The sequence below is a fragment of the Chiloscyllium punctatum genome, unplaced genomic scaffold, assembly GCF_047496795.1.
Source record: "Chiloscyllium punctatum isolate Juve2018m unplaced genomic scaffold, sChiPun1.3 scaffold_990, whole genome shotgun sequence".
Classification (NCBI taxonomy): Eukaryota; Metazoa; Chordata; class Chondrichthyes; order Orectolobiformes; family Hemiscylliidae; genus Chiloscyllium; species Chiloscyllium punctatum.
Window position 1 is genome coordinate 12,026 of NW_027310724.1, and position 18,071 is coordinate 30,096.

At 47.1% G+C, this 18,071-nt stretch overlaps 1 protein-coding gene across 2 annotated transcripts; it reads left to right on the top strand.

Moving 5' to 3' along the window:
* Nucleotides 1-5,180: 5,180 nt before the first annotated feature.
* LOC140474414 (probable G-protein coupled receptor 146) lies at nt 5,181-11,594 on the top strand. Of its 2 annotated transcripts, XM_072567694.1 has the most exons (3): nt 5,181-5,316; nt 5,454-5,596; nt 9,545-11,594. In XM_072567694.1, the coding sequence occupies exon 3, from the start codon at nt 9,671-9,673 to the stop codon at nt 10,727-10,729; it is 1,059 nt and encodes a 352-aa protein (XP_072423795.1). In that variant the 5' UTR covers nt 5,181-5,316; nt 5,454-5,596; nt 9,545-9,670; the 3' UTR covers nt 10,730-11,594. The 2 variants fall into 2 exon arrangements, with proteins under 2 accessions (XP_072423795.1, XP_072423796.1); XM_072567695.1 differs by lacking the exon at nt 5,181-5,316 and having other exon boundaries at nt 5,365-5,596.
* The last annotated feature ends 6,477 nt before the right edge of the window (nt 11,595-18,071 follow it).

Sequence of the window (18,071 nt, forward strand, 5' to 3'; positions counted from 1 at the left end):
GGAGAGGGTAAAACTTAATGGTGAGCATGTATTAGGACTGGCCATCAAAGGATTGGTTTAAGTGAATGATTTGAGGGGGCAGAGTTCGCTGGTGAGCTTTCGCGAGGGAATCCCAGAGACCTAGGACACAGTCACTGGAATGACTCCATGAAGGAAACAGCTGAGCTTTTAACAATTGACAATGGTCACCATGAGAATCGCTACAGTCAGCATGAGTGCTGGGGAAATATAAGCACTCCCGCAGTTAGGCGGTAGTGTGAGGGTAAGGAAAAGAAGGACAAAATAAGAATCCCTACAGTGTGGAAACAGGCCATTCGGCCCATGAAGTCCACACTGACTGTCCAAAGAGCATCATACCCATCCCTGTAACCCTGAATTTCCCATGGCTAACCCACCTAGCCTGCACACTATGGGCAATTTAGCATGGCCATTCTATCTAACCTGCATATACTTAGGCTGTTGGAGGATACCCACACAGAGAACATGCAAACTCTAACAGACAGTCACTGGAGGCTGGGATCAAACCCAGGTCCCTGATGCTGGGAGGCAGCAGTGCTAACCACTGAGGCATCAGGCCACCCTTAAGTTAGTTTTTTTGTTCCAGCTTTTTATGAATTGAAATGTCACCACGGGCCCTAGATTCAAACCCAAGTCCTCAGATAATCTGTCTGGGAGTTTGAGATCACGAGAACACTGACATCAATCAAGACACCATTGTTTCCACTTGAACACATCAATAAAGGAATCTAGGAGAGAGCAGGCTGGGAGGCAGCAGTGGTTAATGGGTGGAGATTGTCTGCAGTATGAACACTGGGATTGATTGAGATGAAAGGTCTATTTCTTTGCTGGAAACACAATAGGATTCTCAGTGAATGAGGTAAAGGGACGGTGCAATGAAATTGGCGTTAATATTTCAAGGATATAGCTTCTTTCTAAAAAAAAGAACAAATAATATATGGAATATATAATGTAGGAACAAGCTGGAGAAACTGATTAAAATAAATAAAGGGGCAGCACAGTGATTAGCACTGTTGCCTCACAGCGCCAAGGACCGGGTTCGATTCCACCCTCAGTTGACTGTGTGTGTGGAGTTTGCACATTCTCCCCGTGTCTGTGTGGCTTTCCGCCGGGTTCTCTGAATTCTTCCCACAGTCCAAAGATATGCCGGTTAGTGCGTTTAGAATTCACAATTCCTCCTGTAGACAACCTAGACCCTTGCGACTATAAGGTTTGATGTTAATGGCACAACACTTAACTTAGGCCAGAGGTTGCAGATTGGCCAACCACAAGGAATAGGCAGAATAAGCCCGAGGGGCCGAATGGCCAGCTCCCGTTCCTGTAGCTAGCAACGTGGGTCTTAGGAGTAGACCATTCGGCCCTGCTCTGTTTTTTAAAAAGATTGTGGCTGATTCGATTGTGGCCTCACCTCCACTTTCCTGCTTGCCCCCAAACAGTAGTCTGGATGTCGGATGTAAGTTAAATCAGGAGCTGAAATTGGCCTGTCGCAAAGATGTTACTACAGTTGTTATGGGGGATTTCAACATGCAGGTAGACTGGGAGAATCAGGATGGTATTGGACCTCAAGAAAGAGACTTTGTGGAGTGCCTCAGAGATGGATTCTTAGAACAGCTGGTGCTGGAGCCGACCAGGGAGAAAGCAATTCTGGATCTGGTATTGTGCAATGAACCAGAATTGGTCAAGGACCTCGAAGTGGAGGAGCCGTTATGAGGTAGTGACTTTAATACAATAAGCTTCAATCTGCAATTTGAGAGGGAGAGGGTACAATCGGTAGTGACAATATTTCAGTTGAATAAAGGGAACTATGGAGCTATGAGGGAGGAGCTGGCCAAAGTTCAATGGTGCAATACCTTAGCAGGGATGACAGTGGAGGAACAATGGCAGATATTTCTGTGTATAATGCAGAAGATGCAGGATCAGTTCATTCCAAAAAGGAAGAAAGATCCCAGGAGGAGGCATGGGTGGCCGTGGCTGACGAGGGAAGTTAAGCAACATATAAAGTTAAAAGAGAAAAAGTATAACATAGCAAAGATAAGTGGGAAAACGGAGGACTGGGAAGCTTTTAAAGAACAACAGAGGATTACTAAGAAGGAAATACGCAGAGAAAAAATGAGGTACAAAGGTAAACTGGGCGAGAATATAAAGGAGGATAGTAAACGTTTTTTTAGGTATGTGAAAGGCAAAAAAATGGTTAAGACTTAAATTGAGCCCTTGAAGACAGAAACAGGGGAATATATTACGGGGAACAAAGAAATGGCAGAAGAGTTGAATTGGTACTTCAGATCTGTGTTCACTGGGGAAGACATAAGTAATCTCCCTGAGGTAACAGTGGCTGAAGGGCCTGAACTGAAGGGAATTTATATTTGCCAGGAATTGGTGTTGGAGAGACTGTTAGGTCTGAAGGTTGATAAGTCCCTGGGGCCTGATGGTCTACATCCCAGGGTACTGAAGGAGGTGGCTCAAGAAATCGTGGATGCGTTGGTGATTATTTTCCAGAGTTTGATAGATTCGGGATCAGTTCCTGAGGATTGGAGGGTGGCTAATGTTGTACCACTTTTTAAGAAAGGAGTGAGAGAGAAAGCAGGAAATTATAGACCAGTCAGTCTGACCTCAGTGGTGGGAAAGATGCTGGAGTCTATTATAAAGGATGAAATTACGACACATCTGGATAGTAGTAACAGGATAGGTCAGAGTCAGCATGGATTTATGAAGGGGAAATCATGCTTGACTAATCTTCTGGAATTCTTTGAGGATGTAACTCTGAAGATGGACGAGGGAGATCCAGTAGATGGAGTGTACCTGGACTTTCAGAAAGCTTTTGATAAAGTCCCACATAGGAGGTTAGTGAGCAAAATTAGGGTGCATGGCATTTTGAGCTCTGATCGCCAGCATCTGCTGTCCTCCATTTCTCCTCGAACATTCTTGTACACCAGTCAATGAAGGTAAGCATGCAGGTACAGCAGGTAGTGAAGAAGGCTAATAGCATGCTGGCCTTCATAACAAGAGGGATTGAGTGTAGAAGCAAAGAGGTTCTTCTGCAGCTGTACAGGGCCCTGGTGAGACCACACCTGGAGTACTGTGTACAGTTCTGGTCTCCAAATTTGAGGAAAGACATTCTGGCTATTGAGGGAGTGCGGTGTAGGCTCACAAGGTCAATCCCTGGAATGGTGGGATTACCTTACACTGAAAGACTGGAGCGACTGGGCTTGTATACCCTTCAGTATAGAAGACTGAGAGGGGATCTGATTGAGACATATAAGATTATTAAAGGATTGGACACTCTGGAGGCAGGAATCATGTTTCCACTGATGGGTGAGTGCCGAACCAGAGGACACAGCTTAAAAATACGGGGTAGACCATTTAGGACAGAGATGAGGAGAAACTTCTTCACCCAGAGAGTGGTGGCTGTGTGGAATGCTCTGCCCCAGAAGGCAGTGGAGGCCTAGTCTCTGGATTCATTTAAGAAAGAGTTGGATAGAGCTCTCAAGGATAGTGGAATCAAGGGTTATGGAGATAAGGCAGGGACAGGATACTGATTAAGGATGATCAGCCATAATCATATTGAATGGTGGTGCAGGCTCAAAGGGCAGAATGGCCTACTCCTGCACCTATTGTCTATTGTCTATTGCTCCATAACCTTGGCTCCCTTGCCGTGAATCTCTCTGTCCAGTCGTGTAAATGTTTATTTTATTTTAGTCCCCTAAACTGAGGAGACTAAATCTCCTGGTTATATCCCTTTTTTTCTTGTTTTATATTCTCTTTTTGGGTTTTTTATAGATATATATATATATTTTCCTTTTTTCTTTTCCTTATCCCCACACTACCTTCTAACTGCGGCAGTGCTTATTTTTTTCCCCAGCCCCCATGGTGTGTGTGTGTGTAGGTGTGAGACACAGTGAGAGACACAAAGTGCACGAATCTTTATTCAATTTCCACCACCAGGAAGATAGGAAACACCCGAGTGGCCAGTGATAAGCACTGCCCTTCACATCAAAGGGCAACGCTGTGTGATCAAACAGTGAAGGGGAGGGCAGGGATTAAATCAAAATAGAGTTGGACGGGGAAATAATGCACTCCACTCCCTGCGGCGCCCACCTCTCCCTGAACAACTCCAGGGTGTCAGTGGACACAGCGTGCTCCTTCTCCATGGACACCCAGGCTCTGATGTAGCTGTGGAAGAGGGGCAGGCAGTCGGCCCTAACGCCCCCCTCCCTGCTGCCTGGACCTGTTCGTGTAAATGTTTATTAGCCAAGTTTCCGCTGCTGGCTGGGCAAGAGACCACAGGTTAGTGACCCTCTCAGACTTCAAAAGAAGCACTTTGACCCCTAGTTCTAGCCTGTCCAGCCAAGATACACCCTATCCAGTCTGGCCAAGACCTTAAATTCCAATATGCTCAGCTCTTCCTTCGAAATTCCAATGGGGAAAAGTTCTTCATAAGATTTAAAAAAACCCTTGTCCCAGAAATGAGTCAAGTGAACATTTTCTGAATGGCATCAAATACACTTACCTCCTTTTTCAAATGAGGAGATCAAAATTATTCATGGAATCCCTAAAGTATGGAAGTAGCCCATTCAGCCCATCAAGTCAATACCAACCTTCTGAAGAGTATCCCCCGCCATCCTGGTAACCCTGCAATTCCCCATGACTGATGCACCTAGCCTGTACACTATGGGCAACTTAGCACAGCCAACCCACCCTAACCTGCACATCTTTGGACTGTGGGAGGAAACCGGAGCACCCAGAGGAAACTCGCTCAGACACGGGGAGAATGTGCAAACTCCACACAGACAGTCACTCAACGTTGGGAATCGAACTCAGGTCCCTGGAGCTGTGAGGCAGCAATGTTAACCACTGAGCCACCGTATTGTACCAGTAAACCACCTACACCTGCCCCCCCCACCCCTCCTCCACACCCATCCCTCCTCCCCACACCCATTCCCCCATCCACGGCCATCCATCCATCAGTTTGGTTACGTCACATCTCTTATGTTCAAACCCTGACCGGGAAAGTGTTAATTGTTGATGGCAATGTTGTAATCTCCTGATCTGGTGTTTGTTTTCACAGTACTAGATGTGTAACTGCCAAAAAAAACAGGAAAAGGTGACACTAGTTGCAGTGATGATGAGATATTTTCCCTGTAGAATGCAGAGGCCTCGGGAGAACTGTGTATCTGATTTCCAGCCGCAGTACTTGCTATACATTCAGGGGATGTGCATCACCAGCTCTACCCCCTCCCCTCCCCCCACCACCGGGTTTGTGTGCTCGGGAGTTACAGACACACGGTTATTTAAACTGTGGTGAGCAACGTGTGTGATTTAAATTGTGGCAACGGGTTGCCATCGTTGTGAGATTAACCGAGTATGGGGGAAATGCTATTTGAATCTTATTGAAAAGAGATGCTTGGCACTAAATTGTTTCGTCTTGCACTTATTAGGACAAACACATCAAGGCGGAATTTCAAATGAGGACAACAGCATTAAAGGGTGCTGATTAGTTGACAAATTGGGAGTAATTAGCTGACGTGTTGCCACGACGAATGAGTTCCCAAGCTCCTGGTTGCTTCCAACAAGAGACAAGGTAAAACTATATTCTTTTTGTTTGCAGAGAATGGGTGAACACGTGTCAGTTCCAACAATGAGCCATTGGTTGTCAGTGTAGCTATGAGCGCACCTGGGATTATTCAGCAAGTGCTTGCAATGTGTGGAAACAGCTAACAATAGAATTGATGTGAAATGATATTTGACTAACAGTAAAGACACATTGGATTGGCTCATAATCTGGTCACTTTCTCATTGGCCACAGGAAGGCAGGCTATGGCAATGATGGGGATGTTGGATAGACCATTGGTGGAGAGGGGGGAGATGGGGCATTGGGAGGTTGTGTGATGAACCCACCAGGAATGCAGAGCTGACAATCCAAAAGGACCAAAAACAGAAATTGCTGGAAAAGCTCAGCACCTCCGGTAGCATCTGTGGAGAGAAACCAAAGTTAATGTTTCGGGTCCGGTGACCCTTCCTCAGAACGGAGGAATGGAGGGCTCTGAGGAAGGGTCACTAGACCGGAAATGTTAGCTCGGATTTCTGTCCACAGATGTTGCCAGACCTGCTGAGCTTTTCCAGCAACTTCTGCTTTTACTTCTGATTTACAGCATCTTTCGGTCTTTAAATTTGTTGATGGCAATGTTGTAGGAAGAGATTAAGTGTCCACAATAACTGAGGGGTCACTCTGCTTTTACAAACCATGCGATACAAGACGTTGGGAATTAATGATGGCTCACTTGTTGCCAATTTCAAAACACAGTAAGATTAAACTCTATAAGATTCATTCTCTCTACATGTCCTGAACAACCACAACCTGCCCTGTCACAGAGCTTACCCCATTAGAAATCCAGCATTCTGTGTTCAACATTGAGCATTGCATCCCAGGAGGGAGTTACTGGAGGACTGGATGGGGGTGTGGGTCACCAGACCAATACAAAGAGATTCACTAGAATAATGCCCAGAGGTGAGGGGCTTATCTTATGAGGAAGGATTGAACAGTAAAAGTCTATACTGTCTGCAGTTCAGAAGAATGAGATGATCGAATGAAGTTATCAGGTAGTTCTTTTATACCGCGATGACTGTGTTCTTGTGAAACTCTGTTGGCGATGTAATCGTGTTACAGCCAACACATGTTTTACAAGGTTACGCTTTAGAAACAGTGTCCCCATTTCAGCAATCGCGTTACAGTGAATTTGCATTGACAAAACGTGCGTTATAACAGAACAACCTGTCAAATCAGATGCGAAAGGGGGCTAACAAAACAGATGTAGAGAGAATGATTTCCTCGTGTGGGGTAATCTGGAATGGAAAGTCACCGTTTCAGGATAAGAGGTGACAGATTCAAAACAGAGATCAGGAGGAATGGCTTCTCTCAAAGGGTACGGTGGATCAGTGAATTTAAGGAGGAGACAGATTTTTAATTGGTAATACAGCACAGAAACTGACCTTTCGATCCACCAGACATCCCGATCTAACCTAGTCCCAACTGCCAGCACTTGGCCCATATCCCTCTAAACCCCTCCTATTCATAGACCCATCCAGATGCTTTTTAAATGTTGTGATTATACCAGCCTCCACCACTTCCTCTGGCAGCTCATTCCAAACATATTAAAGGGTTATGGAGAGTGGGCAGACTGGAGTTGAGACTAAGATGAGATCTGCCATGATTGTATTGAATGGCGGAGCAGGCTCGAGGGGCTGAATGGCCTCCTCCCGCTCCTAGTTCTAATTAAATGGTTAAATGCTGAGAGTAGGTCACAAGAACATACTGTAACTGTATGATAATCAGGGGTGATCTGATTAAAGTGTTTGAACAATTCAGGGGAATAGCTTAAATGAATTTATTCAATACCCACTCCCTCCATCACCGACGCTCAGTAGCAGCAGTGTGGACTATATACAAGATGCACTGCAGAAATTCACCAAAGATCCTCAGACAGCACCTTCCAAACCCATGACCACTTCCATCTAGAAGGACAAGGGGAACACCAGCCCCTACAAGTTCCCCTCCAAGACACTCACCATCCTGACTTGGAAATGTATCGCCATTCCTTCAGTGTCACTGGGTCAAAATCCTGGAATTCCCTCCCTAAGGGCATTGTGGGTCTACCCACAGCACATGGACTGCAAGCGGTTCAAGAGGGCAGCTCACCCCCACCTTCTCAAGGGGCAACTAGGGACGGGCAATAAACGCTGGTCCAGCTCGTGACAGCCACATCCCATGACTAGATAACAAAAAGAGTAAATAAATGAGGAAGTGGAGAATAGGAGGCTAGTTTGATGAAGGAAAAATGCTCACGTAGAGCATAACGAACTTTGGTGAATTCCTGAAGAGCATCTTGTAGATTGCTGCTACCGAGCATCGGTGGAGGATGGAGTAGATATTGAATAAATTCATTTAAGCTGTTCCCTTGAATTGTTCCAACACGTTAATCAGAACTTTATTAAGCTGGAGAAGGTTTGGAACATATTTATCAGGATGTTGGTGGGAACAGAGGGTTTGAGTTATAAAGAGAGGCTGGGACTTTTTTCACTGGAGCGTAGGAGGCTGAGGGGTGACCCTACAGAGGTTTATAAATTCATGAGGGGCTTAGCTAAGGTAAATAGGTAAGGTCTTATCACTAGGGTGGGAGAGGTTCTAAACTAGGGGGCATATTTGTAAGGTGAGAGCAGAAAGATTTAGTAAGGACATGAGGGGAAACCTTTTTACCCAGACAGGGACTGGCAGGTGGAACGAGCTGCCAGAGGAAGTGGTGGAATGCAGGTCCAGTTACAAAGACATTTGGACAGGTACATGAACTGGAAAGGTTCACAGAGATATGGGCCAAACATGGGCAAATGGGACTAGTTTAATTTGGGAACATGGTCGGCACAGATTAGTTGGACCGAAGGGTCTGTTTCCATGCTGTATAGCTCTATAAACACCAGCAAGGACAAGTAGGGCTGAATGGCTTGTTTCTATGTAGTCAATACTTTTATTTTAGTTAAAGCTCCAGCTTAGGTTGTCAGACAGGGTCTTGGGGGTTTGCGGGGGGTGTCTATACGGGTGAGCAGCCTGGAGGGAGAAGGAATCAATGAGGACTCGTATCTATGAGACCCCTCTGAGGAGCAGTCATAGAGACATGGAGATATACAGCAGGGAAACAGACCCTTCGGTCCAACTCGTCCATACCGACCAGATATCTCAACCCAATCTAGTCCCATTTGCCAGTATTTGGCCCAAACCCTCCCTATTCATATACCTATCCAGATGCCTTTAAAATGCTGCAATTGTACCAGCCTCCACCACTTCCTCTGGCAGCTCATTCCATACATGTATCACCCTCTGCGTGAAAAAGTTGCCCCTTCAGTCCCTTCTGAATTTTTCCCCTCTCACCTTTAACCTTTGCCCTCTAGTTTTGGATTCCCCCACCCTGGGAAAATGACCTTGTCTATTTACCCTATCCATGCCCCTCATAATTTTGTAAACTTCTATAAGGTCACCCCTCAGCCTCCGACGCTCCAGGGAAAACAGCCCCAGCCTGTTCAGCCTCTCCCTGTAGATCAAACCCTCCAATCCTGGCAACATCCTTGTAAATCTTTTCTGAACCCTTTCAAGTTTCACAACATTTTTCCGATAAGAAGGAGATCAGAATTGCACGCAATATTCCAATAGTGGCTGAACCAATGTCCTATACAACTACAACATGACCTCCCAACTCCTGTACTCATTACTCTGACCAATAAAGGAAAGCATACCAAATGCTTCCTTCACTATCCTATCTACCTGTGACTCCACTTTCAAGGAGCTATGAACCTGCACTCCAAGGTCTCTTTGTTCAGCAACACTCCCTCGGACCTTACCATTAAGGATAAAAATCCTGCTCTGATTTGCCTTTCCAAAATCAGCACCTTGCATTTATCTAAATTCTTTGGTAATGAGAGGGCAACATCTTAATGATCAACAAATTACAGTTCTAATTTGTTTATAAAATCTTATTTACAGAAATTGAGAAAGATGGCAGCTCTCGTCATATCCGTCAACAATACAGACGTTTCCTTGTGAAGGGGTAAACCTTGCCTTGCTCACCGTCCCAGCCTCTGTTGGTCTCCAGGCTACAACCTCATTGCAATGTGGAGTTGTATCCAAGGCAACTTTGGGCTGAACAGCACGTTCTGTCAAGCTGACCCCTGCCAGAGAGTGGGCCTGGTCCTATCCATTGCCTCAACAGCCTACCTCGTCGTTGGCTTCCCCCTGGGCCTTATCCTCAATGGCTTGGTTCTCGTTGTCAATCTACGCCACAAGTTGTCCATCCTCATGCCCGACGTCTACTTCACCAATATGGCACTGGCAGGATTCATCCTGAACCTGGTGGCTTTTCTGCAGCTCCTGGGACCTGATCACCTCCTGTGGCCGGTGTGGACCTTCGGCAGGGAGCTGTGCATGGCCTCCTTTATCCTGTTCAACACGGCGGCTCTGGTTAGCACCTACTCCGTCACATTGCTGAGCCTGGACTGCTCCATCGAGCGGGTGCTGCCACACACCTACATGTCGAGCGCGTACAACACCAGGCACGTCTGCAGCTTCGTGTGGGGTGGGGCTGCTCTGGCCAGCTTCTCCTCCCTCCTGTTCTACGTCTGCAGCAAGATCTCTGAGGAGCTCGACGACTGCTCGCAGCTGCAGACCAAGGAGCTGGGCGACGCCATTATGGTCTTCACTGGCCTTTTGGCCCCCATCGCTGGTGTGAGCTACGCCCTCTGGCTAATCCTCTGCCCCCGTAAGGGAGGTCCCTATCGGCTTGCCGAATCCTCGTGGCTTGACCCTTGCATCCGGGAACTTCTCCTGGCCACTGTCTCGACGCACTTTGCCCTCTGGTTGCCGTACTACCTGACCCTCCTGGTCAGCACTGCCCATTTTGTCACCCGAAGTGAGGGCGATCGCCATTTTCCCAAGCTGCTTCACTTCCTGAGAGGGGCCAGTGAGCTGCTAGCCTACCTCAGCTCCTGCGCGCTGCCCATCATCTACAAACACCTGCAGAAGAGCTTTGACTCCCGGCTGAGGCTGGTGATCCAAGGCCTGCTTTGTGGGCATCTGGGCCGCCATTGCGAGGGGCGGCAGCAGCAGCAACACGTTGCCACAGTCTCCAGGGCAGATCTGGCCCCAGAGCACATCGGCATCTCTGCCCGGTAACTGGCATAGAATTAAGCCCAAAAGGACCTAAGGGGCAACTTTTTCACACAGAGGGTGGTGTGTGTGTACAATGAGTTGCCAAGAAATGGTGGAGGCTGGTACAGTTACTGCAATTAAAAAGGCATCTGGATGGTTATATGGATAGGAAAGGGTGAGAGGGATATGGACCAAGTGCTGGCAAATGGGACTAGATTGGGTTGGGATATCTGGTCGGCATGGACGAATTGGACTGAAGGGTCTGTTTCCGTGCTGTACATCTCTATGGCTCTGATTTCTCAGTCTGACCACCCTGGCCGACCCATTGTCTCAGCATGCTCCTGCCCCACTGAACTCATCTCTACCTACCCCGACACTGTCCTATCCCCCCTAGTCCAGGAACTCCCCACATACGTTCGAGACACCACCCACGCCATCCACCTCCTCCAAGACTTCCGTTTCCCTGGCCCCCAACGCCTCATCTTCACCATGGATATCCAATCCTTCTACACCTCCATCCGCCATGACCAGGGCCTCCAAGCCCTCCGTTTTTTCCTCTCCAGACGTCCCCAACAGTACCCTTCCACTGACACTCTCATTCGTTTGGCCGAACTGGTCCTCACCCTTAACAATTTCTCCTTTGAATCCTCCCACTTCCTCCAGACCAAAGGGGTAGCCATGGGCACACGTATGGGCCCCAGCTATGCCTGTCTCTTTGTAGGCTATGTAGAACAGTTGATCTTCCGTAATTACACCGGCACCACTCCCCACCTCTTCCTCTGCTACATTGATGACTGCATTGGCGCCACCTCGTACTCCCGCGAGGAGGTTGAGCAATTCATCAACTTCACCAACACATTCCACCCTGACCTTAAATTTACCTGGACTATCTCTGACACCTCGCTCCCCTTCCTGGACCTCTCCATCTCCATTAGTGACGACCGACTTGACACTGACATTTTTTACAAACCCACTGACTCCCATAGCTACCTGGATTACACCTCTTCCCACCCTATCTCTTGCAAAAATGCCATCCCGTATTCCCAATTTCTCCGCCTCCGCCGTATCTGCTCCCAGGAGGACCAGTTCCACCATAGGACACACCAGATGGCCTCCTTCTTTAGAGACCGCAATTTCCCTTCCCACGTGGTTAAAGATGCCCTCCAACGCATCTCGTCCACATCCCGCACCTCCACCCTCAGACCCCAACCCCTCCAACCGTAACAAGGACAGAACGCCCCTGGTGCTCACCTTCCACCCTACAAACCTTCGCATCAACCAAATCATCCACCGACATTTCCGCCACCTCCAAAAAGACCCCACCACCAGGGATATATTTCCCTCCCCACCCCTTTCCGCCTTCCGCAAAGACCGTTCCCTCCGTGACTACCTGGTCAGGTCCACACCCCCCTACGACCCACCCTCCCATTCCGGCACTTTCTCCTGCCACCGCAGGAACTGTAAAACCTGTGCCCACACCTCCTCCCTCACCTCTATCCAAGGCCCTAAAGGAGCCTTCCACATCCATCAAAGTTTTACCTGCACATCTACCAATATCATTTATTGTATCCGTTGCTCCCGATGTGGTCTCCTCTACATTGGGGAGACTGGGCGCTCCTAGCAGAGCGCTTTAGGGAACATCTCCGAGACACCCGCACCAATCAACCAAACCGCCCCGTGGCCCAACATTTCAACTCCCCCTCCCACTCTGCCGAGGACATGGAGGTCCTGGGCCTCCTTCACCGCCGCTCCCTCACCACCAGACGCCTGGAGGAAGAACGCCTCATCTTCCGCCTCGGAACACTTCAACCCCAGGGCATCAATGTGGACTTCAACAGCTTCCTCATTTCCCCTTCCCCCACCTCATCCTAGTTTCAAACTTCCAGCTCAGTTACTGTCTCCTTGACTTGTCCGACCTGTCTATCTTCTTTTCCACCTATCCACTCCACCCTCTCCTCCTTGACCTATCACCTTCATCTCCTCCCTCACTCACCCATTGTACTCTATGCTACTCTCTCCCCACCCCCACCCTCCTCTAGCTTATCTCTCCATGCTTCAGGCTCACTGCCTTTATTCCTGATGAAGGGCTTTTGCCCGAAATGTTGATTTCGCTGCTCGTTGGATGCTGCCTGAACTGCTGTGCTCTTCCAGCACCACTAATCCAGTATTTGATTTTCAGCATCTGCAGTCATTGTTTTTACCTTCCTCAGTCTATGCCAACAGTCAGACACTGTTGAACAGGATTGAGTCTAACTTTGCCCATACACATCGTCTATGATCAAACCCATTGGATGCAAAAAGACATGCATTTACATAGCACCTTTCATGAGCTCAGGACACCATGAAGCCAATACGTATTGAAGTGAAGGAGCAAATTACTGCAGCTGCCCAAATCTGTACAGAAACAAAAGAAATCACAGTGGCTCAGGCAACATCTGTGGAGCGAGAGCAAGCTAACGTTTCCAGTCTCGATGACACTGCAGCAAAGCTGCTGCCCTGTACTATAGTTATTGATGTTTCTGCAAGAAACCCTGGTGAATATGGTGTACACAAGCAGCAAATTCTGTTTGATGAGTTTTGGGTGGCACTGGATGAGGAGTGGACATTACCTTGTGCACTGGAGAGCTCCATCAAACCTCTCTCAAAAAATGCCATCTTCTTTCCTTTGCTCCTGAACAGGTTGGTGTCGTTTTGGAACAGGAGGTGGCCAATTTAGCAACTTAAGCCTAAATCGTTTAGATTATGTCAGCAGTCACAAGACACCAGGTTAAAGTCCAACAGGTTTATTTGGAATCACAGGCTTTCACAGTGCTGTTCCTTCCTTCATCAGGTAAACCAGCTCCGAAAGCTTGTGATTTCAGATAAACCAGTTGGACGATAACCTGGGGTCATGTGACTTCTGACTTTGTCCAGCTCAGTCCAACACCGGCACCTCCACATCCCGATTGGATTCCAGCTGATCTGCTTCCTACACCATTCACCCACCTCGATTCCACACCACCCAATACCGTCAAAATCTATCAAGCTCATCCACTTTCCAGTTAATGCCCAGCTCCCCTGGAATAGTGCTCCAGTCTCCACTCCCCTTGGATGAGCTTTCACCACCTTCACCCCCACCCCACCCCACCCCTGCCAGTCTAGCCTTCATTTAAGATTATCCCACCTTGTTCTGGCTCCCCATCTGAAGAAACAGTCCATTCACCGACTTTTATAATCATTTTAAACACTATGTTGAAATTGTTCTTTACGTTTCTAGGCTGAAGAGCACACAAGTCTGGTCTTGTACCTTGTCATAGAGTCACAGAGATGTACAGCATGGAAACAGACCCTTCGGCCAACCAGATATCCCAACCCAATCTAGTCCCACCTGCCAGCACCCGGCCCATACCCCTCCAAACCCTTCCTATTCATATACCCATCCAAATGCCTCTTAAATGTTGCAATTGTACCAGCCTCCACCACTTTCTCTGGCAGCTCATTCCATACACGTACCACCCTCTGTGTGAAAAAGTTGCCCCTTAGGTCCCTCTAATATCATTCCCCTCTCACCCTAAACCTATGCCCTCTAGTTCTGGACTCCCCCACTCCAGGGAAAAGACTTTGTCTAATTGCCCTATCCATGCCCCTCATGATTTTATAAACCTTTATAAGGTCACCCCTCAGCCTCCGACGCTCCAGGGAAAACAGCCCCAGCCTGTTCAACCTCTCCCTGTAGCTCAAATCCTCCAACCCTGGCAACATCCTTGTAAATCTTTTATGAACCCTTTCAAATTTCACAACATCTTTCTGATAGGAAGGAGACCAGAATTGCATGTGAGATTGATTTACTCCTAATTTTGCTACTGAACTACAGCACTTCCTACATTGGTGCTTTGGTTCATAGTACTGTACAACAGCACAGTGCAGAAGGACGGCCATTCAGCCCATCAAGCGTGGGTTAGAATTTCAAAGAGCAATCCAGTTAGTCTTACTCCTCCACTCTTCCCTCATTCACTCAATTTCTTTCACCTTCATGAATATGCCCAGTTGAGCTTTGAAAGCTCCTCATGAGTTGGGATCCATCTCTGGTGTAATGACTTACATTCATTGCCGCTCAAGAGGAACTGGGAACACAGTAATATTGCCACTGGGATAGGAACCATGAGGCCAAGACTAAACTCTGGGGTATACAATTCCACAAAATATAATCTGGATTAGGTCAATCTGCCCCTCAATCCTACTCCACCATCTACTAAGATCATGGCTGATCTGATTAGAACCTCAAATCTACATTCCCGCCTCTGATAACCTTTCACCCCCTTTGCTTAATCTATCCATCTCTGCCTTAAAACCGGTCAAAAACTCTGCTTCCATCTTTCAGAAGGAGCCCCAAAGCCTCATGAGCAAAGGGTGACCCAGTGGTTAGCACTGCTGCCTCACAGCACCAGGGACCTGGGTTCGATTCCAGCCTCAGGCTGTGTGGAGTTAACATCTTGTCTGCGTGGGTTTCCCCCAGGTGTTTCAGTTTCCCCTTGCAGTCCAAAGATGTGTAGGTTAGGTGGATTGGCCATCGGAAGCGCAGGAGTGGGGGAGTGGGATCTCCTGCAGAGGGTCAGTTTGGACTTGATGGGCTGAATGGCTTGCATCCACACTGTAGGGATTTTAAATGGGTGACCCCTGATTTTTAAGAAATGACCCTTCAACTCTCTCATAAGAAGGAACATTCTCTCCACACCTACCCTGTCAAGACCCTTCAGGATCTTACATACTTCAATCAAGACACTTCTTAACTGTTCTAAACGCCAATGGATACTAACTCGGTCAATGTTTACTCTGTTCTGAAGAAGTCATTGGACTCGAGTCACGAACTCTGTTTCTCTCTTCTTCTGTTGAGTTTCTCCATCACTTTCTGGATGTTTGTATTTCAACTTTTAGTCCCACTCACTTATCATGGGTGAGAAACAGGAACGGGCTAGTGAGCTAGATGATTAGCCACGATCATGTGGAATGATGGAACAAGCTCGAGGGGCTGAATGGCCTGCTCCCATTGTCTATGTTTCAATCCAGATACAGTCAGTTCTGATATAATGCGATAGTTCCCTTCCCCTGCAATCCCGTGTTATAAGAAAATCGCATAATAGCAGCACCATTTAAACCAATTGGACTGGAATTGCGTTATAGCCGATATAGATAAGGAAAGCTCCTGTCTTACAAATAACACAAAATTCTAAACTCTCAATCACGTTATAGCCAATTCGCGTTAAAGCAGAACCGACTGTATTAATCTGGCGAAGCTTCTCTGAACTGCTTCCAATGCACTTACATCATTCCTTCAATAAAGTGATCAATATTGTGAACAATACTCTGAATACTCTGAATACTCTCTCACATAGGTGACCCCATAGCTCTGCCTAGCTGTCGGATGGGTCTCACAATTCAGACAGTAGGTTATTATCCAGCCGTTACAGCCAACATTCCTGCTTTAGCTAACACTAGTAACACAGATGACATGCTTGCTTGAGGGACACTGGTTGCAAAGTAATTTACAATGTACGGAGCACGCTTTAAAAATGCAAAGTTTTTATTTGAACCAGGGCAGGATGTAGAGAGGACTCCAGATTATATCGAAGCAGTGTGACGATTCTGCAACTTTAACAAGGTTACATTGTCCTTGGCTTTTCTTCAAGAGGGGTTGTAAAAGAGAGGTTCCGATTTGCCTGGAATAGCCAACAGATACTGCCTATAGCAACAATCAGAAAAGGTTTTTAGGTTTTGTTTTTGAAAGCACTTGTACAATGGCAGGTGAGTGACCACTTCTTCCAGTTCAGGGACTGTTCTAGTTTGGTTTAGGTTTTAGCTGGTGACCCAGAGAAGCTGCTGGGATGAGAAGAGGTGCCATGCTTTCGCCAATGATCCCTGGCAGTTTCTCACTGCTACCTCTCTCTCTCCGGAAAGAACCTGTGTTTGAATTTACCTTTTCTCCAAGGCGGCTCTCTCGGGGACATTGCAGGAAATCAGAATGGCTCTGTGTTAAGTCGCAGGGGATATCATCTTGGTCAGGTTTTCAAATTGTTGCTCTAAATCCTGTTTTATTTGTGTTTCCTTCAGTGGTATGTAATTAAGTTCTGTTTCATTTGAAGCCAAGTGGTTTGACCAACTGCATCACTCTTGGGAGATCCACCTTCCATCTGCCTGAACCAACTAGAAAAGTTAGGGTGTGGAAATGTTTTGAGGAGGTCTGGCATGGTCCACAACAGAAGGAATGATGATTCCTGCAATGGGATCCCTGGCCCATAAGGAGAGATTGAGTAGAATTGAGTCAAGGGGTTATTAGTTAGTTACAGGTAGCACAGTGGCTCAGTGGTTAGCACTGTTGCCTCACAGCACCAGAGACCCAGATTCAATTCCCACATCGGGTGACTGTGTGGAGTTTGCACATTCTCCCTCTGTCTGTGTGGGTTTCCTCCCACAGTCCAAAGATGTGCGGGTCAGGGTGGATTGGCCATGCCAACTTGCCCATAGCATTCAGCAATGTGTAGGTTAGGTGCATTAGTCAGCGGTAAATATGGTAGAGGATAATAGGGTAGAGGAATGGGTCTGGGTGGGTTACTCTTCAGAGGGTTGGTGTGGACTTGTTGGGCTGAAGGGCCTGTTTCCATGCTGTCGGGATTCTATGAAGGGGTTTAATAGACTGAGAGGATGAAATATAAAACAGTACAAAGGCTCAATGGGGTGGTTACTGGAGGCTAGTGCTCTTGCCTGCAGCACCAGAACTGGACAATGACCTTTCACAAGCCGCAAACCTCTGGCATGTCATACTGCAGGGAAACGCGGTGGACATTCTGCGCACAGCAAGATCTCATGTGACAATGACTGGGTCATCTTTTTCGGTGACGTTGTTTGAGAGGTAAATATTGGCTTGGGCAACCTAAATAATGCTTCATATGCCCGTGAGTGTGCCTCGATTTGAAGTTCCATCCAACTCTGACAGTGCAACACTCCCTGTGCGCAGTGCTGGAGTTAAGACCCATGTGTGAGATGTGAGTCGGTCACATGAAGGACAACAGGAAACGAGAGAAAAACAACTCAAATTCATACCTGCCCTTCACTCCTGTTTGATGAATCAAAATCCTAACTGTTGCTTACCACTGAGCACGTAACACATAACTATCGAGATTCTTGAAGAACCACACAAAAATGTTTTAAGACTGTATGATCTATCATTGGTTTGCAACATTCCTTCTGTTAATGATTTTCTCAAGAGAAAATCTATCGCTTGATGCAGTGTATCAATAAACATATATTTCACATTCTCTGATGTATCTTCACTTGGTTGAAACGTGCAGAGGTGTTGAGGATTGTTAATGTTCAACAATGACAATAACTT

Bases quoted from the DNA above. Each gene is read 5' to 3' on its own strand.
- LOC140474414 (XM_072567694.1), top strand. From the start codon at position 9,671: ATGTGGAGTTGTATCCAAGGCAACTTTGGGCTGAACAGCACGTTCTGT.